Below are 23,972 nucleotides of genomic sequence, written 5' to 3'. Positions count from 1 at the left end.
ACCGCCCTCTGAAGAGGCCAGTCGCAATGTAGCACATTACATAACACCAGGAACATTCCCACTAGGGCTTATGGTGACTGTTTTTCTAGAGACATTGGCCCTCATTCCAACCCAGGTGGTAAGTTCCCTACTTTACCACCATGGTGTAAACTCTGTTTACACCATGGTGGATGGTGGATTTACCGCCCCAATCCAAGGTGAGTGGGGCGGTAAATCCCCAATCCCCATTTACCCTTCACCATTCCCATTTTTGCCCCATAGGGCATAATGGGAGTGGGGAAGGCGCTAATTACGGCACTGTAAATTACGGTGCCGTAATTAGCGCCAAAGACGCTTAGCGCCTTGGTACTTAACGCCTGCTAAAAGCAGGCGTTAAAGTGGAAATCAGGCGTTAAGGGTTAACGGCGCCGACGGCGCCGTTAAACCCTTAACGCCTGGGTTGGAATGAGGGCCATTTTGTCAAGATGCGAGCGGGCGTTGGCGGGAGGAGCACCGGGACCGGAGAACAAAGCTCTGATCAAGTCGGGAGGGAGGAGGGCGGGGCAAGAGTAACGCTTATTTTTGGGGGTAGTGGGGGAAAAGGGGAGGCAACAGGGAGAGCCCCCCTGTTGCCTCCCTACAATTAAGATGGTGCCACCCAGGGTGCAGCCGGCAGTCGGCATTCAGTGTGTTTTCGCCCGCTGTTCCAGCCACCTGATTGACTGAGGGCCCTTCCCCAGGTGCACAGAAGAAATAGGTCATTTCTCAATTGTTTGTCCTCATTATGAGAACCCTTGGAGAATGTGGCGTAGGCCGATTTAGAATGTGTCCTATTGGAGATGCCTTGATTATTAGAAAATCTGCACGTTTGCAACCTTTCTTTTTGGGCGCAGACAGGTTCCTGCAGAAGACTTGGTGAATTAGATCAGCATATTCAAGGTTAACTGTTTCAGCCTGATCCTGAATTCCTATATGGAAGTTTGTTATAAATATTATTGGTTTTGATATCTGTTTATTTGTGAATAATGTGCTTTCAACTTTTATTTTACTTTCTTTGCTTTCTTGCTTGTAATTTGATATTTTGAAGATTGTTTCTGTGTTAACAGTCAGCTGTATATTTGATTAGTTTTATGGATCTTTTGGATCAACCCTGTGTGGACTGACCATTACACCAATAAACAAAACATTGGCCCTGGGAGGATAGCTCAGGGGTAACGCGCTGGCCTTGGAAGCAAGACGATGCAGAGCCACACAGGTTCGATCCCCGGGTCCGCGCTTAGAAATCTCCGGGTATTAAGCACGTTATAAATAACCAATAATAATATACGATAAGTGGAAACCAAAGAGATGAAGGCGTTGGTGGAAGCATATGGGGCTGATACAGGCAACTACGCGTTTAAAGTTTTGGGGGCAGATGATCCAAAAAGAATGAAATGAGCGGCTTCACCAAAATGACCAAGTTAAAAAAAAGAAAAGAATTCAGAAATAGACGTTCTCTTGTTTCCCTGGTCATATATCCTTGCCCTGTCTCTCGCCCTGGCCCTGTCTCTCCCTCTCGCCCTGGCCCTGTCTCTCCCTCTTGCCCTGTCCCTCTCTCCCTCTTGCCCTGTCTCTCCCTCTCGCTCCCTTTCGGCCCATCTCTCCCTCTTTCCCTGTCTCGGCCTGTCTCTCCCTCTCGGCCCGTCTCTCCCTCTTGCCCTGTCTCTCCCTCTTGCCCTGTCCCTCTCTCCCTCTCACTCTGTCTCTCCCTCATGCCCTGTCTCTCCCTCTTTCCCTGTCTCTCCCTCTCGCCCTGTCTCTCCCTCTGGGCCCGTCTCTCCCTTTCGCCCTGTCTCTCCCTCTTGCCCTGTCTCTCCCTCTTGCCCTGTCCCTCTCTCCCTCTCGCTCTGTCTCTCCCTCTCCCTCTTTCCCTGTCTCTCCCTCTCGCCCTGTCTCTCCCTCTTGGCCCGTCTCTCCCTCTCTCCCGCTTGCCCTGTCTCTCCTTCTCGCCCTGTCCCCCCCTCTCGGCCTGTCTCTGCCTCTCGCCCTGTCTCTCCCTCTTGCCCATTCTCTCGCCCTGTCCCTCTCTCCCTCTTGCTCTGTCTCTCCTTCTCGCCCTGTCTCTCCCTCCCGCCCTGTCTCTCCTTCTCGCCCTGTCTCTCCCTCTCGCCCTGTCTCTTCTTCTCGCCCTGTCTCTCCCTCTTGCCCTGTCTCTTCCTCTCACCCTGTCTCTCCCTCTCGGCCCGTCTCTCCCTCTCTCCCTCTCGCCCTGTCTCTCCTTCTCGCCCTGTCTCCCCCTCTCACTCTGTCTCTTCTTCTCGCCCTGTCTCTCCCTCTCGCCCTGTCTCTCCCTCTCGGCATGTCTCTCCCTCTCGGCCCGTCTTGCTCTCCTTTTGCTGGGAAGGCGAGGGCGCCTTCGGGAATTCTGGGTAACTGGGTTAGGGCGGGCTCGTATCAGGGAATGGAAAAGCAGCCCGGCTGTGTCCCTGCTCTTGGGGAGCAGGGCTGGTGTTTATAGATGATGAGAACCCCAGTCTGCAGGGGAGGGATCGGCCTGCCAGACAGGGCCACAGCGAGACTGCAAGAGGAGAGAAAGAGAGAGGGCAGAGACATGCTAGAGGGGAAGGGGGGGTAGAGGGAAGAGACATGCTAGAGGGGAAGGGGGGGAGAAAGGCATAGCGAGAGGAGGCGGACAGAAAGGGAGAAGGAGGCAAAGAGAGAGGAGCGAGATGGGGGAGGGAGAGTAGAAAGAGGGAGAGTGGAAATAGAGGGGGTTAAGAGAGGGGAGAGAGAAGAGAGGCAGGGGGAGCTGGAGTGGGAGATTACTTTAAGAGCGCCTCTGCCCGTCCCGCTGGCTTAAGGTGACAAGGCTTCCTGGTTTTGCCGGGACTGTCCTGGAATTGGATGCTTAGGGTGACCAGACTTCCTGGTTTTGCCAGGACTGTCCTGGAATTGGATGCTTAGGGTGACAAGGCTTCTGGGTTTTGCCGGGACTGTCCTGGAATTGGATGCTTAGGGTGACCAGGCTTCCTGGTTTTGCCGGGACTGTCCTGGAATTGGACGCTTAGGGTGACCAGGCATCCTGGTTTTGCCGGGACTGTCCTGGAATTGGACGCTTAGGGTGACCAGGCTTCCTGGTTTTGCCGGGACTGTCCTGGAATTGGACGCTTAGGGTGACCAGGCTTCCTGGTTTTACCGGGACTGTCCTGGAATTGGACGCTTAGGGTGACCAGGCTTCCTGGTTTTGCCGGGACTGTCCTGGAAATGGATGCTTAGGGTGACCAGGCATCCTGGTTTTACCGGGACTGTCCTGGAATTGGATGCTTAGGGTTGCTTAGGGTGACCAGGTGTTAGGGAGAATTCTCATTTCATGGTTAATTTCCCTTACCTAGTGAGTCCCTCAGCAGCTTTGCTGGATTTCGGGAGTTGTTTCTTTTCCACTTGGTAAGAGCGTGAGCTTTTCACTACTCTTACTGGTATTTTGCTATGTGTTTTAACCTGTTTTTGTGATTGTGGGCTCTGGAGTACACCACTTCAGTAGCCCCCTTCTTTGTGTGTGTGACACAGCACCTTCTGTGCAGTGGCAAAGGGTTGTCGTTCAGACTTCCCACCGACTCCATTTCTGAGGTGACTACTGTCCCCCAGAAAAGGATAAAGTTACCATTAACTTTACTTAGTCAAAACTAACCAGATCCAGTACACGCCATCTTACATGGAGTGCTGGAAGGGTTAACTCTTAACTCTTTTTATCTGTACCTCCTAGAGCATTGTTTCGCTCTTTTAACATTTAGACATGGCTGGTGGCAGTGGTATCTACCCTAAATTTCTCCTGCGGTTATCTTATATAACCGTGGTAACATTGAAGGCTATTGTGTTAGCCTCAAACTTAAACCCATTGACCAAATCCTTTTTGGTTTGACTCCGGTGCTGTTTAATCGCCATTTCTTGTTGTTAAAGTCCTTCTTGTGTTTTGCTTTGCGCGGCAAACTAGGTTTGCCTCCTTTGTTCACTGTCTTTTGGCGGGCTTCTACCTGGGTGTCTAGGTGGGCTGTATGTGAGGGAGGGGTGTAGTCACCTCCTGCACAGGGTATCCTAGGAAACCCAAGTCACACTTTGTCATGCTTGGCCAGGGTGGTTGTCCGAGCTGGACAACCCCCCTGCTGGGTGATTGATAGCCAGGCTGTGTGAATGGGGGTTTTTCGCATAAAAAGGCAGATCTCTTGGGCTAGAAGTCAGAGATTCGCCACTGGAACTACAAGGAACCAAAGAGAAGCGGAGAGAACGCCGGCTGCTGCAACTACCCCGTCCTGGTGAAGCCCTGCTGCAGTCCTGAGCTATCTACCCTTCAACGACTAAGAGGAGATCCAGTCCGGAGTCTTCTTCCCTTGAGCCTGGTGGGGATAACCAGCTCAGCTTCCACAGCCAGAGGATCCTCTTCCTTGGTCGAAATAGCTGCAAGCTGCTGTAGTGGTCCGGATAGCCACCTGAAGAGCCTCTCCTGTTTTTAAGGAGCGCACCTTTTATTCCTTGTCGCTGCTGCTGGCTTCATCCATGTGTGGTACAGACTGCCTTCAGACGTCCTCCTCTCGACGAAGCTCCAGGAATCGTGGGTCTGCGGGAAACCAACAGGAACAACTGCCAGGGCACCAGCTGCACCGTTGGAACAAGGTACTGTGTTCTGTTGAGGAAACTGGGTGAATCCCTTTTCTTCATTTCAAGCCTTGCCCTTGTCTTCCCTCCTTCTTATAACTTTTGCTTCCGAACATTGACAATATCGAAGTACTCTTGGCTACGTTGAATCGTGAACTATCTGACTGTGTGATCTTCGGCAACCGGCCCCCGGTGTCACTTGACGCTGGCTCCGGCCCTTTGACTTTTGACCTCCTGTCTCTGAGTGTTTCTTGATTCTGTCTGCCTAACCAAAATATTGCCTGTGATTCTTGCCTCCAACTCCCTCTGGGTATCTCAAGTGCTAAGTGTGTTTTTGCCCCGGTAGCATCTCATGTCACGGATACGTGTTTATTTAGTAGACTGAACTGTCAAAAAGTGATCGCAATCGTATTCACGGTAACGTGTTTTGTTCGTAACACTGGTTCATTCAAACACAGGGTACTTACCTTGAGACATACTGTACAAAATGAATTGGTTAGTTGTAGTATATTCGACGTGTGGTTTGTGTTTGATTTTAATGGAAGTGTTGTGTTTATAACGGATGGTGTAAAAATAAATGTACCTATATTTTTCTACCTGAAACCTTGAGTCAGTGTTTGCTTGAGTCACAGTAATTGTGGTCCCTTTGTGTAATCTCTGCTACTGCTCATATACTCTTGAGATAAGCCTGGCTGCTCCGCTACTGCTACCACTCTGACAAAGCGGTACAGGCTTGTACCAAAGATAAAACTTGTATTACCACCTGTGGTCATAATTGTGTGTAGTGGACCCTAAGGGCACTGCACAGGATTCTGCCTAACACAAGGCTTCCTGGTTTTGCCAGGACTGTCCTGGAATTGGATGCTTAGGGTGACCAGGCATCCTGGTTTTACCGGGAATGTCCCGGAATTGGATGCTCAGGGTGACCAGGCTTCCTGGTTTTGCCAGGACTGTCCTGGAATTGGATGCTTAGGGTGACCAGGCATCCTGGTTTTGCCGGGACTGTCCTGGAATTGGATGCTCTGTCCCCCTTTCTCCAGAGTATTTTTCCATTTGCAAACCCAGTGCTCCCGGTTTTTGGGAGGAGCTTTCAATAGCTGCAGCCGGCAGGCAGGAAAGCACAATCTCGCACAGAAGAAATGCAGCTTTTTACAAATCAAGATAGTGGTAGTTTGTGATAGAGCAGACACATATTATAATTAATTTAACAGTAACACTCTAAAGGTAAACCACCCCTGGGTGGCCTCGAACCACCAACCTTTCAGTTACATGCTGTAGCACTAACCAATTGCACCCCAGAGGCTGCTTCTTAAACTTGGTGAGACATTCTTGGAACACAAGCTCCATTGTGTTGTTGCATTAGTATGGCGAATGCATGAACCAAAATCCCCTTCTCCCCCAGCCGCTATTGAAGTCTAGGACAGCCACTGTCGGAGGTTAGTCCTACTTTTATGTAAGTTGTCCTGTCCCGGTTCTTTTGTTTTGAAAATCTGGTCACCCTATGCTAGGCGCTTGAAGAAACCATCTGTCATGTTACATTCTTTGCCCCAGAATCAACGCATTCCTGTTGCACTTTGGTACCAGTCTTAACATCTATGGCAACGCAGTTCTGTTGCACTTTAGTGCCAGTCTTAACATCTCTTAACATCTATGGCAACGCAGTCCTGTCGCACTTTAGTACCAGTCTTAACATCTATGGCAACGCAGTCCTGCCGCACTTTAGTACCAGCCTTAACATCTATGGCAACACAGTCCTGACGTACTTTAGAACCAGTCTTAACATCTATGGCAACACAGTCCTGCCGTACTTTAGAACCAGTCTTAACATCTATGGCAACGCAGTCCTGCCGCACTTTAGTACCAGTCTTAACATCTATGGCAACAAAGTCCTGTCGCACTTTAGTACCAGTCTTAACATCTATGGCAACGCAGTCCTGTTGCACTTTAGTACAAGTCTTACATCTATGGCAACGCAGTCCTGTCGCCCTTTAGTACCAGTCTTAACATCTATGGCAACGCAGTCCTGTCGCACTTTAGTACAAGTCTTAACATCTATGGCAACGCAGTCCTGCCGCACTTTAGTACCAGTCTTAACATCTATGGCAACACTTTAGTACCAGTCTTAACATCTATGGCAACGCAGTCCTGCCGCACTTTAGTACCAGTCTTAACATCTATGGCAACACTTTAGTACCAGTCTTAACATCTATGGCAACGCATTCCTGCCGCACTTTAGTACCAGTCTTAACATCTATGGCAACGTAGTCCTGTTGCACTTTAGTACCAGTCTTAACATCTATGGCAACACAGTCCTGTTGCACTTTAGTGCAAGTCTTACATCTATGGCAACGCAGTCCTGTCGCACTTTAGTACCAGTCTTAACATCTATGGCAACGCAGTCCTGTCGCACTTTAGTACCAGTCTTAACATCTATGGCAACTCAGTCCTGTCGCACTTTAGTACAAGTCTTAACATCTATGGCAACGCATTCCTGCCGCACTTTAGTACCAGTCTTAACATCTATGGCAACGTAGTCCTGTTGCACTTTAGTACCAGTCTTAACATCTATGGCAACACAGTCCTGTTGCACTTTAGTGCAAGTCTTACATCTATGGCAACGCAGTCCTGTCGCACTTTAGTACCAGTCTTAACATCTATGGCAACGCAGTCCTGTCGCACTTTAGTACCAGTCTTAACATCTATGGCAACTCAGTCCTGTCGCACTTTAGTACAAGTCTTAACATCTATGGCAACGCAGTCCTGTCGCACTTTAGTACCAGTCTTAACATCTATGGCAACGCAGTCCTGTCCCACTTTAGTACCAGTCTTAACATCTATGGCAATTCAGTCCTGTCGCACTTTAGTACAAGTCTTAACATCTATGGCAACGCAGTCCTGTCGCACTTTAGTACCAGTCTTAACATCTATGGCAACACAGTCCTGCCGCACTTTAGTACCAGTCTTAACATCTATGGCAACACTTCAGTACCAGTCTTTACATCTATGGCAACGCAGTCCTGCCGCACTTTACTACCAGTCTTAACATCTATGGCAACGCATTCCTGCCGCACTTTAGTACCAGTCTTAACCTCTATGGCAACGTAGTCCTGTCGCACTTTAGTACCAGTCTTAACATCTATGGCAACGCAGTCGTGTTGCACTTTAGTACAAGTCTTACATCTATGGCAACGCAGTCCTGTCGCACTTTAGTACCAGTCTTAACATCTATGGCAACGCAGTCCTGTCGCACTTTAGTACAAGTCTTGACATCTATGGCAACGCAGTCCTGTCGCACTTTAGTACCAGTCTTAACATCTATGGCAACGCAGTCCTGCCGCACTTTAGTACCAGTCTTAACATCTTTGGCAACACTTTAGTATCAGTCTTAACATCTATGGCAACGCAGTCCTGTCACACTTTAGTACCAGTCTTAACATCTATGGCAACGCAGTCCTGCCGCACTTTAGTACCAGTCTTAACATCTATGGCAACACTTCAGTACCAGTCTTAACATCTATGGCAACGCAGTCCTGCCCACTTTAGTACCAGTCTTAACATCTATGGCAACACTTTAGTACCAGTCTTAACATCTATGGCAACGCAGTCCTGTCGCACTTTAGTACCAGTCTTAACATCTATGGCAACGCATTCCTGCCGCACTTTAGTACCAGTCTTAACATCTATGGCAACGCAGTCCTGTCGCACTTTAGTACCAGTCTTAACATCTATGGCAACTCATTCCTGCCGCACTTTAGTACCAGTCTTAACATCTATGGCAACGTAGTCCTGTCGCACTTTAGTACCAGTCTTAACATCTATGGCAACGCAGTCCTGTTGCACTTTAGTACAAGTCTTACATCTATGGCAATGCAGTCCTGTCGCACTTTAGTACCAGTCTTAACATCTATGGCAACGCAGTCCTGTCGCACTTTAGTACAAGTCTTAAATTCTATGGCAACGCAGTCCTGTCGCACTTTAGTACCAGTCTTAACATCTATGGCAACGCAGTCCTGCCGCACTTTAGTACCAGTCTTAACATCTATGGCAACACTTTAGTACCAGTCTTAACATCTATGGCAACGCAGTCCTGTCGCACTTTAGTACCAGTCTTAACATCTATGGCAACGCAGTCCTGCCGCACTTTAGTACCAGTCTTAACATCTATGGCAACACTTCAGTACCAGACTTAACATCTATGGCAACGCAGTCCTGCCGCACTTTAGTACCAGTCTTAACATCTATGGCAACGCATTCCTGCCGCACTTTAGTACCAGTCTTAACATCTATGGCAACGTAGTCCTGTCGCACTTTAGTACCAGTCTTAACATCTATGGCAACGCAGTCCTGTCACACTTTAGTACAAGTCTTAACATCTATGGCAACGCAGTCCTGTCGCACTTTAGTACCAGTCTTAACATCTATGGCAACGCAGTCCTGCCGCACTTTAGTACCAGTCTTAAAATCTATGGCAACACTTTAGTACCAGTCTTAACATCTATGGCAACGCAGTCCTGTCGCACTTTAGTACCAGTCTTAACATCTATGGCAACGCAGTCCTGCCGCACTTTAGTACCAGTCTTAACATCTATGGCAACACTTCAGTACCAGTCTTAACATCTATGGCAACGCAGTCCTGCCCACTTTAGTACCAGTCTTAACATCTATGGCAACACTTTAGTACCAGTCTTAACATCTATGGCAACGCATTCCTGCCGCACTTTAGTACCAGTCTTAACATCTATGGCAACGTAGTCCTGTCGCACTTTAGTACCAGTCTTAACATCTATGGCAACGCAGTCCTGTTGCACATTAGTACAAGTCTTACATCTATGGCAACGCAGTCCTGTTGCACTTTAGTACCAGTCTTAACATCTATGGCAACGCAGTCCTGTCGCACTTTAGTACCAGTCTTAACATCTATGGCAACGCAGTCCTGCCGCACTTTAGTACCAGTCTTAACATCTATGGCAACACTTTAGTACCAGTCTTAACATCTATGGCAACACAGTCCTGTCGCATTTTAGTACAAGTCTTAACATCTATGGCAACGCAGTCCTGCTGCACTTTGGTACCAGTCTTAACATCTATTGCAACACTTTAGTAAAAGTCGTAACATCTATGGCAACGCAGTCCTGCCGCACTTTAGTACCAGTCTTAACATCTATGGCAATGCAGTCCTGCTGCACTTTAGTACAAGTCTTAACATCTATGGCAATGCAGTCCTGTCGCACTTTAGTACCAGTCTTAACATCTATGGCAACGCAGTCCTGCCGCACTTTAGTACCAGTCTTAACATCTATGGCAACACTTTAGTACCAGTCTTAACATCTATGGCAATGCAGTCCTGTCACACTTTAGTACCAGTCTTAACATCTATGGCAACGCAGTCCTGCCGCACTTTAGTACCAGTCTTAACATCTATGGCAACACTTCAGTACCAGTCTTAACATCTATGGCAACGCAGTCCTGCCCACTTTAGTACCAGTCTTAACATCTATGGCAACACTTTAGTACCAGTCTTAACATCTATGGCAACGCAGTCCTGTCGCACTTTAGTACCAGTCTTAACATCTATGGCAACGCATTCCTGCCGCACTTTAGTACCAGTCTTAACATCTATGGCAACGTAGTCCTGTCGCACTTTAGTACCAGTCTTAACATCTATGGCAACGCAGTCCTGTTGCACTTTAGTACAAGTCTTACATCTATGGCAACGCAGTCCTGTCGCACTTTAGTACCAGTCTTAACATCTATGGCAACGCAGTCCTGTCACACTTTAGTACAAGTCTTAACATCTATGCCAACGCAGTCCTGTCGCACTTTAGTACCAGTCTTCACATCTATGGCAACGCAGTCCTGCCGCACTTTAGTACCAGTCTTAACATCTATGGCAACACTTTAGTACCAGTCTTAACATCTATGGCAACGCAGTCCTGTCGCACTTTAGTACCAGTCTTAACATCTATGACAACGCAGTCCTGCCGCACTTTAGTACCAGTCTTAACATCTATTGCAACACTTCAGTACCAGTCTTAACATCTATGGCAACGCAGTCCTGCCCACTTTAGTACCAGTCTTAACATCTATGGCAACACTTTAGTACCAGTCTTAACATCTATGGCAACGCATTCCTGCCGCACTTTAGTACCAGTCTTAACATCTATGGCAACGTAGTCCTGTCGCACTTTAGTACCAGTCTTAACATCTATGGCAACGCAGTCCTGTCGCACTTTAGTACAAGTCTTAACATCTATGGCAACGCAGTCCTGCCACACTTTAGTACCAGTCTTAACATCTATTGCAACACTTTAGTAAAAGTCTTAACATCTATGGCAACGCAGTCCTGCCGCACTTTAGTACCAGTCTTAACATCTATGGCAACGCAGTCCTGCTGCACTTTAGTACCAGTCTTAACATCTATGGCAACACTTTAGTACCAGTCTTAACATCTATGGCAACGCAGTCCTGTCACACTTTAGTACAAGTCTTAACATCTATGGCAACGCAGTCCTGCCACACTTTAGTACCAGTCTTAACATCTATTGCAACACTTTAGTAAAAGTCTTTACATCTATGGCAACGCAGTCCTGCCGCACTTTAGTACCAGTCTTAACATCTATGGCAACGCAGTCCTGCCGCACTTTAGTACAAGTCTTAACATCTATGGCAATGCAGTCCTGTCGCACTTTAGTACCGCTCTTAACATCTCTATGGGCCCGATTCATGGAATTATTTGCACAGTTCAAGTGACTTTGCACTCCTAAAAATGGACTTTGCACTGATGACACAAACCCTGATTCATGGAACTGTGAAAAGTGTATTTCTGCAGTGCAAAGACTGTGCACAGTCATTACAAAATGATTTAGCACGGACTTTGCACTGCAAAAATACACGTTGCACAGTCCTGATTTATCGAATTTTTTGCACTGTTCAAAGCGACTTTGTAAAGCTGAAAAATTACTTTTCAGTGCTGACACAAACCCTGATTCATGGAACTGTGCAAAGTTTATTTTTGCAGTGCAAAGTCCATGCAAAGTCATTTTGTAATGACTATGCATGGACTTTGCACAGAAAAAATACACTTTGCACAGTTCCATGAATCAGGGTCTGTGTCTGCAGTGCAAAGTCGCTTTGAACCGTGCCAGAAATTCCATGAATCGGGCCCTCTGGCATTAAGCAACGTCTGCCAACATTGTTAATGCTGCACTCGTGCCACTGTCTGGGGTCTTCAAGTGATGTGACGTCCTTTCATCGCGGGATGACATTTTGCAGGGTTTTTTACTGCGTTTTTTATAAGGAAAAAACTCATCGAAATGTTTAGTGGGTTAGAAAATATATATATATATATGGGGTGTGGGTGTTCAGGAATAGATACAAAATTAAAGGGGATGGGTGATTGGGGGCAACTCCCAAAAATAAAAAAATAAAAATGTGATTCTTTTTTTCGTTATAATATCTGCGGATAAAACCCAGCGAAATTTCATCCCGCCATGAAATGACATGGAACTCTTCAAGTCTCCCACCAAAGCTAAGCCTATAAAGAAGCATAGGGGCCTCACGACTGCTCGATGGGGGGCCCTGCTTGAAACTGACTAAATGCTTTGTAACGTTACTGCTGTGTGTATTTCAACATTTTGGTATTGTAATTGGTTATTAATACCCAGGGGTTTCTAAGCGCGGACCCGGTTGTATCTGCTTGTGAACTGGTATGGTATTGTGTATTTATATAGCGCCTCTACACAGGCAAGTGTTTCAAAGCGCTCGATGCCAGCAGGTCCACATCACACAAGGCTGTGCAGCCCCAGCTCTGCTGGCCTCACAAGGCCTCCATGCCACATCAGCCAAGGCTGGAGGTGCAGGTCTCAAAGTAGTGCCTTGTGATATGCTGAGATGGGGCTTTCCAAGGGCGGGTGGGGGGTGCTAGGGTCCTGCTCCCCAATGTCATTTTTGAACTCTGAAATGCTGCACTGAACCACTGGAATATTTCCCTCTGTTGGCAGGCGTGCGCCTGGACCGGGTCCGAGGGGGGCGACAGAAGTACAAGAGACGGCTGGACTCTGAGAGCAGCGGCTACCTGGGCTTACAGATCCCACCCCCCAGTAAGAAGCCACGTAAGTACATCAGGGGGGCGGGAACGGGGCCCTTTATATCCGGGTCGTCCAACTCCAGGCCTCGGGTTCCTAGCCCGGTGTTCAGGGTGTTCCTCATTAATATTCATGAGGACAAATGTGAGTTCATTTAGAGTCAATGGATGCACATTTATCTCACGAATATTAATCAGGGAGATCCGGAAAACCCGACATGGATCTGGCCCTCAAGGCGTGGAATTAGACAACCCTGCTTTATATAGTGCTTGCCATTCAAACTGCGCTCAAGGCGCTTCAAAGGCTGTACAGTTCGAAACCACCTGTGCCACTGAGCGAGCAAGGAGCGTGGGTGGGCCGGCGCTGCTTGTCCGGGTAATCAGGCGCACATGGTTTCTTCTGGTTCGGGCTCCGGCATATGGGTGTCTTGGCAGGGAAAAAACCCTGGAATGCTTTGACTACTGAAAATGTGTCCAGTGCCTTTTATTCAGGGTTTTATATTTATTTATTTAATTAATGTATTTTTGTTATTTGTATAGCGCGCCTAACCCGTGGGCATCTGGGCGCTTTTCTTACCTGTTAAAGGATGAAATTGTGAAAGCTTTTAAGCGGGAGCGAAGCCCAGAGTAAAATATTGCCCTGTAACAGTCTATAATTCCTGATTAACACGTGTTGAATCATTGGTCATACACTTGCTGGGATACTGTTATGCAATGGTTTGAGTTGCAGTGTGTTAAGTATTATTGACTGTGTGCAGATTCATTTGCTATAATTGGCATATCTGTTCATGTGGGAACAGCTAATGCCAGGTGGTGTAGTAAAGGTGCTTTTATAAGCCACAGAAAAGCTAAATAAATGTAAAATGTATCGGGCAGCCAGCATCCTCTTACTAGGCGTTCCCTATGCCCCCCACACACCCACATGCCGCTGCCGGGTCCAAAAGAAAGCACTTGCAACGTGTTAACTGGGTCTTGCCTGAGGTTGAAATGGGGCCTGGGCCCATATGCTGCGTCCATAATGCAGTAAAAGCCAAGGTCTTCCACAGCAGAGGGGCACAGGGAGCCGGACAGACACTGGGAGGGGCAATGCCCATTTGCCCCCAAACATATCCAACCAGGAAAAAAAAAAAACAGACGGAAAAAAAAGTCATGCTTCAACTAGGAAATTAGCTGGATGTAGTCTTGGGGGCTACACCCAAGCCCACAACCTTCAAGAAAAACCTACAAGTGATTCCCAGTCGCAGACAGTGCCCTCGACATAAAAACACTGAGTGCCAAGGACGAGTATGCTCGTCCTTTTTGCATAGACTTCCATAATAGCTTGGTACTTAAGGGGTTAAAGAGTCAAATATTGACCATCAAATTTGGAGGAATGACCCAGTAGCATGGGACCACCTGCCGCCGTCAAAATGCGAGGCTAGCCCCCTATTCAGAAACCACACTTTTATTTGTGGATCTGCCAAAGTGTCTTAGGATATACGGGAAACACCACAAGCACAGCCTGGTTAACGCACCTCCCATGTGATGCATAGTGGCGTGATGCCAGGAGGCTGTAAGGAGACCCATTGCTATGTTAAGCACGGTTGTATACTCATTGACCTTTTCACAATTGACCTCAGGAGAATTGACCTAATTTAGAAGGTCAATTAGGACATATATGTGGGGGAAACCCCCCCGCAACCCCTACCCAATCCAAAACACCCTGCAACCCCCCACCCAATCCCCTTATATTATTTATAATCCAAAACCAACCCAATATATATATGAAATACCTAAAATAATATAAAGGTCAATTGTGCAGAAGGTCAATTAGGACCACTATAATTAGGTCAATTAGGACAAAGGGCCAATTTTAAAAGGTCATTTTGGTTAATACCGTTAAGCACACTCCCTCCTTCCGCATGCAGCTGTGTGTGTGCTTCCTGCGCCCCTCAAAGGTTTAAACATGTGTGCTATTCCTATGCACTTTAATTTATGTGTGAAGACTTTGCGCCGGTGCAGAGTACGCATTCTTTTTGCTTGTGTGATCCCAAGAAATGCGCAGGTCACCTTATTCACAATGGTTATCTGCGCCATTCTGGGGTGCTCAGCCCAGATCATGTGCTGGCTTGAACCCGTGCTTTGCTCCTGACATTGGTGTATAACAGGCTGCTCGCGCGGTCATGGGTGCTGGAGCTACATTTAGTGTGACTGCCCTTGTGAAATGCAGACACACTAAGAAAAAAAACATTTCTATCCCTATACGAGGAATAGAAATGCAAGATGGACACACTTTGAAAAAAAACTCCAGAGAGGGTCAGAAGTGCCCCTCTCGCGCATTGCACATCCCCTTGCACCTGTTCCATACAGGCCCTTAAGAATTTGTTTGCTTGTTGCCCATTTCAAAGCACATTCCGATTCTGAATTTGAGATGCACTATTAAATGCACAGAAACATCCCTTCCACCATTCAGTGCGCATGGGATGGAGGGCCCTCAACAGGTGCCCTTTTTTGATGCGCCACTTTTAATGCCCTTTGTGGCGCATCCGGCCAACACGCGCTGGTGCACTCCTTCATTTGCACCAGAGCCTGTTTTCAGAATGCGGCCCTTTGTGTCCCTCCAGCTAGGAATATATTTGGGTTCCCAGGGGCCCCATTGACATGTACTCTCTGTATTCAAGTCTCTGTGCTCCTCTGTACAGGTTCTCGCTGTCCTCCTGTGTCAGTGTGTACCTGTAATCACTGTCCCACAATGCCTGCATGTAGTATAGTCTTTGTGCTCCTTGTTGTCCGTGGCTGTGTGTGTCCCCTGCACTTGTGTGTCCCCCGCATGCTATGGGCCCCTCTCTGTGTGTATTCTCGGTGTTCCCTGTGCCTACCTGTACTCTGTGCCTTTCAGTGTCTTGAATTCTTGGTTAAACTTTGCAGTGACTAAAATTGTCTCACACCTGCTGGTGGCAGAGCCCGAGAAGATCTATGCCATGCCCGACCCATCTATGCCGGAGGGCGACATCAAGGCCCTGACCACCCTGTGCGACCTGGCGGACCGTGAGCTGGTGGTGATCATCGGGTGGGCCAAGCACATTCCAGGTGAGGCTGCCTCTCCCCACCCATTACCCTCACCAGCACCATCTGCCCACCCATTGCCCTCCCCAGCATCATCTCCCCACACATTTCCCTCCCAAGCACCATCTCCCCACCCATTACCCTCCCCAGCACCATCTCCCCACCCATTGCCCTCCCCAGCACCAACTCCCCACCCATTACCCTCCCCAGCACCATCTCCCCACCCATTGCCCTCCCCAGCACCATCTCCCCACCCATTACCCTCCCTAGCTCCACCTCCTCACCCATTACCCTCCCTAGCTCCATCTCCCCACCCATTGCCCTCCCCAGCACCATCTCCCCACCCATTGCCTTCCCCAGCACCATCTCCCCACCCATTACCCTCCCCAGCACCATCTCCCCACCCAGCACCATCTCCCCACCCATTACCCCCCCAGCACGATCTCCCCACCCAGCACCATCCCCCCACCCATTACCCTCCCCAGCACCATCTCCCCACCCATTACCCTCCCCAGCACCATCTCCCCACCAAGCACCATCTCCCCACCCATTACCTTTCCCAGCACCATCTCCCCACCCATTACCCACCCCAGCACCATCTCCCCACCCATTACCCACCCCAGCACCATCTCCCCACCCATTACCCACCCCAGCACCATCTCCCCACCCAGCACCATCTCCCCATTCATTACTCTCCCCAGCACCATCTCCCCACCCAGCACCATCTCCTCACCCATTACCCTCCGCAGCACCATCTCCCCACCCAACACCATCTCCCTCCCCAGCACCATCTCCTAACACATGACCCTCCCCAGCACCATCTCCCCACCCAGCACCAACTCCCCACCCATTACCCTCCCCAGCACCGTCTCCCCACCAAGCACCATCTCCCCACCCATTACCCTCCCCAGCACCATATCCGCACCCATTACCCACCCGAGCACCATCTCCCCACCCAGCAGCATCTCCACACCCATTACTCTTCCCAGCACCCTCTCCCCACCCAGCACCATCTCCCAACCCATTACCCTCCCCAGCACCATCTCCCCACCCAACACCATCTCCCTCCCCAGCACCATCTCCTAACACATGACCCTCCCCAGCACCATCTCCCCACCCATTACCCTCCCCAGCACCATCTCCCCACCCAATACCCTCCCCAGCACCATTTCCCCACCCAGCACTATCTCCCCACCCATTACCCTCCCAGCACCATCTCCCCACCGAGCACAATCCCCCCAGCCATTACCCTCCCCAGCACCATCTCCCCACCCCTGACCCTCCCCAGCACCATCTCCCCACCCATTACCCTGCCCAGCACCATCTTCCCACCCATTACCCTCCCCAGCACCATCTCCCCACCCATTACCCTCCCCAGCTCCATCTCCCCACCCATTACCCTCCCTAGCTCCATCTCCCCACCCATTACCCTCCCTAGCTCCATCTCCCCACCCATTACCCTCCCCAGCTCCATCTCCCCACCCATTACCCTCCCCAGCTCCATCTCCCCACCCATGACCCTCCCCAGCACCATCTCCCCACCCATTACCCCCCCAGCACCATCTCCCCACCCATTATCCTCCCCAGCACCACCTCCCCACCCAGCACCATCTCCCCACCCATTACCGCTTCAGCACCATCTCCCCACCCAGCACCATCTCCCCACCCATTACCCTCCCCAGCACCATCTTCCCACCCATTACCCTCCCTAGCTCCATCTCCCCACCCATTACCCTCCCTAGCTCCATCTCCCCACCTATTACCCTCCCCAACACCATCTCCCCACCCATTACCCTCCCCAGCACCATCTTCCCACACATTACCCTCCCTAGCTCGATCTCCCCACCCATTACCCTCCCCAGCAGCATCTTCCCACCGATTACCCTCCCCAGCACCATCTCTCCACCCATTACCCTCCCTAGCTCCATCTCCCCACCTATTACCCTCCCCAGCACCATCTCCCCACCCATTACCCTCCCCAGAACCATCTCCCCACCCATTACCTTCCCCAGCACCATCTCTCCACCCATTACCCTCCCTAGCACCATCTCCCCACCCATTACCCTCCGCTGCACCATCTTCCCACCTATTACCCTCACCCAGCATCATCTCCCCACCCATTTCCCTGCCCAGCTCCATCTCCCCACCCATTACCGACCCCAGCTCCATCTCCCCACCCATTACTCTCCCCAGCACCATCTTCCCACCCATTATCCTCCCCAGTACCATCTCCCCGCCCATTACCCTCCCCAGCACCATCTCCCCACACATTACCCTCCCCAGCACCATCTCTCCACCCATTACCCTCCCCATCACCATCTCCCCACCCATTACCCTCCCCAGCACCATCTCCCCACCCATTACCCTCCCCAGCACCATCTCCCCACCAGCACCATCTCCCCACCTATTATCCTCCCTAGCTCCACCTCCCCACCCATTACCCTCCCCAGCACCATCTCCCCACCCATTATCCTCCCCAGCACCACCTCCCCACCCAGCACCATCTGCCCACCCATTACCGCTCCAGCACCATCTCCCCACCCATTACCCTCCCCAGCACCATCTTCCCACCCATTACCCTGCCTAGCTCCATCTCCCCACCTATTACCCTCCCCAACACCATCTCCCCACCCATTTCCCTCCCCAGCATCATCTTCCCACACATTACCCTCCCTAGCTCCATCTCCACACCCATTACCCTCCCCAGCAGCATCTTCCCACCGATTACCCTCCCCAGCACCATCTCCCCACCCATTACCCTCCCTAGCTCCATCTCCATACCTATTACCCTCCCCAGCACCATCTCCCCACCCATTACCCTCCCCAGAACCATCTCCCTACCTATTACCTTCCCCAGCACCATCTCCCCACCCATTACCCTCCCTAGCACCATCTCCCCACCCATTACCCTCCGCAGCACCATCTTCCCACCTATTACCCTCACCCAGCATCATCTCCCCACCCATTTCCCTGCCCAGCTCCATCTCCCCACCCATTACCCTCCCCAGATCCATCTCCCCACCCATTACTCTCCCCAGCACCATCTTCCCACCCATTACCCGCCCCAGTACCATCTCCCCGCCCATTACCCTCCCCAGCACCATCTCCCCACACATTACCCTCCCCAGCACCATCTCTCCACCCATTACCCTCCCCATCACCATCTCCCCACCCATTACCCTCCCCAGCACCATCTCCCCACCCATTACCCTCCCCAGCACCATCTCCCCGCCCATTACCCTCCCCAGCACCATCTCCCCACACATTACCCTCCCCATCACCATCTCCATGCCCATTACCCTCCCAGCACCACCTCCCCACCCAGCAGCATCTCCCCACCCATTACCCTCCCCAGCACCATCTCCCCACCCATGACCCTCCCCAGCACCTTCTCCCCACCCATTACCCTCCCCAGCACCATCTCCCCACCCATTACCCTCCCCAGCACCATCTCCCCGCCCATTACCCTCCCCAGCACCATCTCCCCACACATTACCCTCCCCATCACCATCTCCATGCCCATTACCCTCCCAGCACCACCTCCCCACCCAGCAGCATCTCCCCACCCATTACCCTCCCCAGCACCATCTCCCCACCCATGACCCTCCCCAGCACCGTCTCCCCACCCATTGCCCTCCCCAGCACCATCTCTCCACCCATTACCCTCCCCATCACCATCTCCCCACCCATTACCCTCCCCAGCACCATCTCCCCACCCATTACCCTCCCCAGCACCATCTCCCCGCCCATTACCCTCCCCAGCACCATCTCCCCACACATTACCCTCCCCATCACCATCTCCATGCCCATTACCCTCCCAGCACCACCTCCCCACCCAGCAGCATCTCCCCACCCATTACCCTCCCCAGCACCATCTCCCCACCTATTATCCTCCCTAGCTCCACCTCCCCACCCATTACCCTCCCTAGCTCCATCTCCCCACCCATTACCCTCCCCAGCACCTTCTCCCCACCCATTACTCTCCCCAGCACCATCTTCTCACCCATTACCCTCCCCAGTACCATCTCCCCGCCCATTACCCTCCCCAGCACCATCTCCCCACACATTACCCACCCCATCACCATCTCCATGCCCATTACCCTCCCAGCACCACCTCCCCACCCAGCAGCATCTCCCCACCCATTACCCTCCCCAGCACCATCTCCCCACCCATGACCCTCCCCAGCACCTTCTCCCCACCCATTGCCCTCCCCAGCACCATCTCCCACCTAAGCACCATTTCCCCACCCAGCACCATCGCCCCACCATTACCCTCTCAAGCACCATCTCCCCACCCAGCACCATCTCCCCAGCCATTACCCTCCCCAGCACCATCTCCCCACCCAGCACCATCTCCCCACCCATTAACCTCCCCAGCACCATCTCCCCACCCATTATCCTCCCCAGCACCACCGCCCCACCCAGCACCATCTCCCCACCCATTACCCGCCCCAGCACCATCTCCCCACCCAGCACCATCTTCCCACCCTTTACCCTCCCCAGCACCATCTTCCCACCCATTACCCTCCCTAGCTCCATCTCCCCACCCATTACCCTCCCCAGCTCCATCTCCCCACCCATGACCCTCCCCAGCACCATCTCCCCACCCATTATCCTCCCCAGCACCACCTCCCCACCCAGCACCATCTCCCAACCCATTACCGCTCCAGCACCATCTCCCCACCCAGCACCATCTCCCCACCCATTACCCTCCCCAGCACCATCTTCCCACCCATTACCCTCCCTAGCTCCATCTCCCCACCTATTACCCTCCCCAACACCATCTCCCCACCCATTACCCTCCCCAGCACCATCTTCCCACACATTACCCTCCCTAGCTCGATCTCCCCACCCATTACCCTCCCCAGCAGCATCTTCCCACCGATTACCCTCCCCAGCACCATCTCTCCACCCATTACCCTCCCTAGCTCCATCTCCCCACCTATTACCCTCCCCAGCACCATCTCCCCACCCATTACCCTCCCCAGAACCATCTCCCCACCCATTACCTTCCCCAGCACCATCTCCCCACCCATTACCCTCCCTAGCACCATCTCCCCACCCATTACCCTCCGCTGCACCATCTTCCCACCTATTACCCTCACCCAGCATCATCTCCCCACCCATTTCCCTGCCCAGCTCCATCTCCCCACCCATTACCGACCCCAGCTCCATCTCCCCACCCATTACTCTCCCCAGCACCATCTTCCCACCCATTATCCTCCCCAGTACCATCTCCCCGCCCATTACCCTCCCCAGCACCATCTCCCCACACATTACCCTCCCCAGCACCATCTCTCCACCCATTACCCTCCCCATCACCATCTCCCCACCCATTACCCTCCCCAGCACCATCTCCCCACCCATTACCCTCCCCAGCACCATCTCCCCACCAGCACCATCTCCCCACCTATTATCCTCCCTAGCTCCACCTCCCCACCCATTACCCTCCCCAGCACCATCTCCCCACCCATTATCCTCCCCAGCACCACCTCCCCACCCAGCACCATCTGCCCACCCATTACCGCTCCAGCACCATCTCCCCACCCAGCACCATCTCCCCACCCATTACCCTCCCCAGCACCATCTTCCCACCCATTACCCTGCCTAGCTCCATCTCCCCACCTATTACCCTCCCCAACACCATCTCCCCACCCATTTCCCTCCCCAGCATCATCTTCCCACACATTACCCTCCCTAGCTCCATCTCCACACCCATTACCCTCCCCAGCAGCATCTTCCCACCGATTACCCTCCCCAGCACCATCTCCCCACCCATTACCCTCCCTAGCTCCATCTCCATACCTATTACCCTCCCCAGCACCATCTCCCCACCCATTACCCTCCCCAGAACCATCTCCCCACCTATTACCTTCCCCAGCACCATCTCCCCACCCATTACCCTCCCTAGCACCATCTCCCCACCCATTACCCTCCGCAGCACCATCTTCCCACCTATTACCCTCACCCAGCATCATCTCCCCACCAGCACCATCTCCCCACCTATTATCCTCCCTAGCTCCACCTCCCCACCCATTACCCTCCCTAGCTCCATCTCCCCACCCATTACCCTCCCCAGCACCTTCTCCCCACCCATTACTCTCCCCAGCACCATCTTCTCACCCATTACCCTCCCCAGTACCATCTCCCCGCCCATTACCCTCCCCAGCACCATCTCCCCACACATTACCCTCCCCATCACCATCTCCATGCCCATTACCCTCCCAGCACCATCTCCCCACCCAGCAGCATCTCCCCACCCATTACCCTCCCCAGCACCATCTCCCCACCCATGACCCTCCCCAGCACCTTCTCCCCACCCATTGCCCTCCCCAGCACCATCTCCCACCTAAGCACCATTTCCCCACCCAGCACCATCGCCCCACCATTACCCTCTCAAGCACCATCTCCCCACCCAGCACCATCTCCCCAGCCATTACCCTCCCCAGCACCATCTCCCCACCCAGCACCATCTCCCCACCCATTAACCTCCCCAGCACCATCTGCCCACCCATGACCCTCCCCAGCACCATCCCCACACCCAGCACCATCTCCCCACCCATTACCCTCACCAGCATCATCTCCCCACCATTACCCTTCCCAGCACCATCTCCCCAGCCATTACCCTCCCCTGCACCATCTCCCCACCCATGACCCTCCCCAGAACCAAATCCCAACCCATTACCCTCCCCAGCACCATCTTCCCACCCATTACCCTCCCCAGCACCATCTCCCCACACATTACTCTCCCCAGCACCATCTCCCACCCATTACCCTCCCCAGTACCATCTCCCTGCCCATTACCCTCCCCAGCACCATCTCCCCGTCCATTACCCTCCCCATCACCATCTCCCCACCCATTTCCCTCCCCAGCACCATCTCCCCACCCATTACCCTCCCCAGCACCATCTCCCCACCAATGACCCTCCCCAGCACCATCTCCCCACCCATTGCCCTCCCCAGCACCATCTCCCACCCATTACCCTCCCCAGCACCTTCTCCCACCTAAGCACCATCTCCCCACCCAGCACCATCTCCCCACCCATTACCCTCTCAAGCACCATCTCCCCACCCAGCACCATCTCCCCAGCCATTACCCTCCCCAGCACCATCTCCCCACCCATGAACCCCCCTGGCAGCATTTCCCCACCCATCTCCCCACCCAGCACCATATCCCCACCCATTACCCTCCCCAGCACCATCTGCCCACCCATGACCCTCCCCAGCACCATCTCCACACCCAGCACCATCTCCCCACCCATTACCCTCACCAGCATCATCTCCCCACCCATTACCCTCCCCAGCACCATCTCCCCACCCAGCACCATCTCCTCACACATTACCCTCCCCAGCACCATCTCCCCACCCATTACCCTCCCCAGCACCATCTCCCCACCCAGCACCATCTCCACACCCATTACCCTCCCCAGCACCATCTCTCCAGCCATTACCCTCCCCTGCACCATCTCCCCACCCATGACCCTCCCCAGAACCAAATCCCCACCCATTACCCTCCCCAGCACCATCTCCCCACCCATTACCCTCCCCAGCACCATCTCCCCACACATTACTCTCCCCAGCACCATCTCCCACCCATTATCCTCCCCAGTACCATCTCCCTGCCCATTACCCTCCCCAGCACTATCTCCCCGCCCATTACCCTCCCCATCACCATCTCCCCACCCATTTCCCTGCCCAGCTCCATCTCCCTACCCATTACCCTCCCCAGATCCATCTCCCCACCCATTACTCTCCCCAGCACCATCTTCCCATCCATTACCCGCCCCAGTACCATCTCCCCGCCCATTACCCTCCCCAGCACCATCTCCCCACACATTACCCTCCCCAGCACCATCTCTCCACCCATTACCCTCCCCATCACCATCTCCCCACCATTACCCTCCCCAGCACCATCTCCCCACCCATTACCCTCCTCAGCACCATCTCCCCACCAGCACCATCTCCCCACCTATTATCCTCCCTAGCTCCACCTCCCCACCCATTACCCTCCCTAGCTCCATCTCCCCACCCATTACCCTCCCTAGCTCCATCTCCCCACCCATTACCCTCCCCAGCACCTTCTCCCCACCCATTACTCTCCCCAGCACCATCTTCCCACCCATTACCCTCCCCAGTACCATCTCCCCGCCCATTACCCTCCCCAGCACCATCTCCCCACACATTACCCTCCCCATCACCATCTCCATGCCCATTACCCTCCCAGCACCATCTCCCC

General features: G+C 52.4%; 1 protein-coding gene across 2 annotated transcripts in view; it reads left to right on the top strand.

The window, feature by feature from the left end:
- Positions 1-23,972, top strand: part of ESRRB (estrogen related receptor beta) — a 305,163-nt gene that overhangs the window by 219,227 nt on the left and 61,964 nt on the right. Inside the window, exons 4-5 of one of the 2 annotated variants that reach the window (XM_069638025.1) lie at positions 12,609-12,719; positions 15,632-15,760. In XM_069638025.1, the coding sequence (XP_069494126.1) occupies positions 12,609-12,719; positions 15,632-15,760 (240 nt within the window). Of the gene's footprint in view, positions 1-12,608; positions 12,720-15,598; positions 15,761-23,972 lie in introns of both variants that reach the window. The other variant, XM_069638024.1, reaches the window with a different exon arrangement.

This window comes from Ambystoma mexicanum, chromosome 14, assembly GCF_040938575.1.
Source record: "Ambystoma mexicanum isolate Mex_15411 chromosome 14, UKY_AmexF1_1, whole genome shotgun sequence".
Classification (NCBI taxonomy): domain Eukaryota; kingdom Metazoa; phylum Chordata; class Amphibia; order Caudata; family Ambystomatidae; genus Ambystoma; species Ambystoma mexicanum.
The sequence above is the reverse complement of the archived record's forward strand: the minus strand, read 5'-3'. Positions and strand labels throughout refer to the sequence as shown.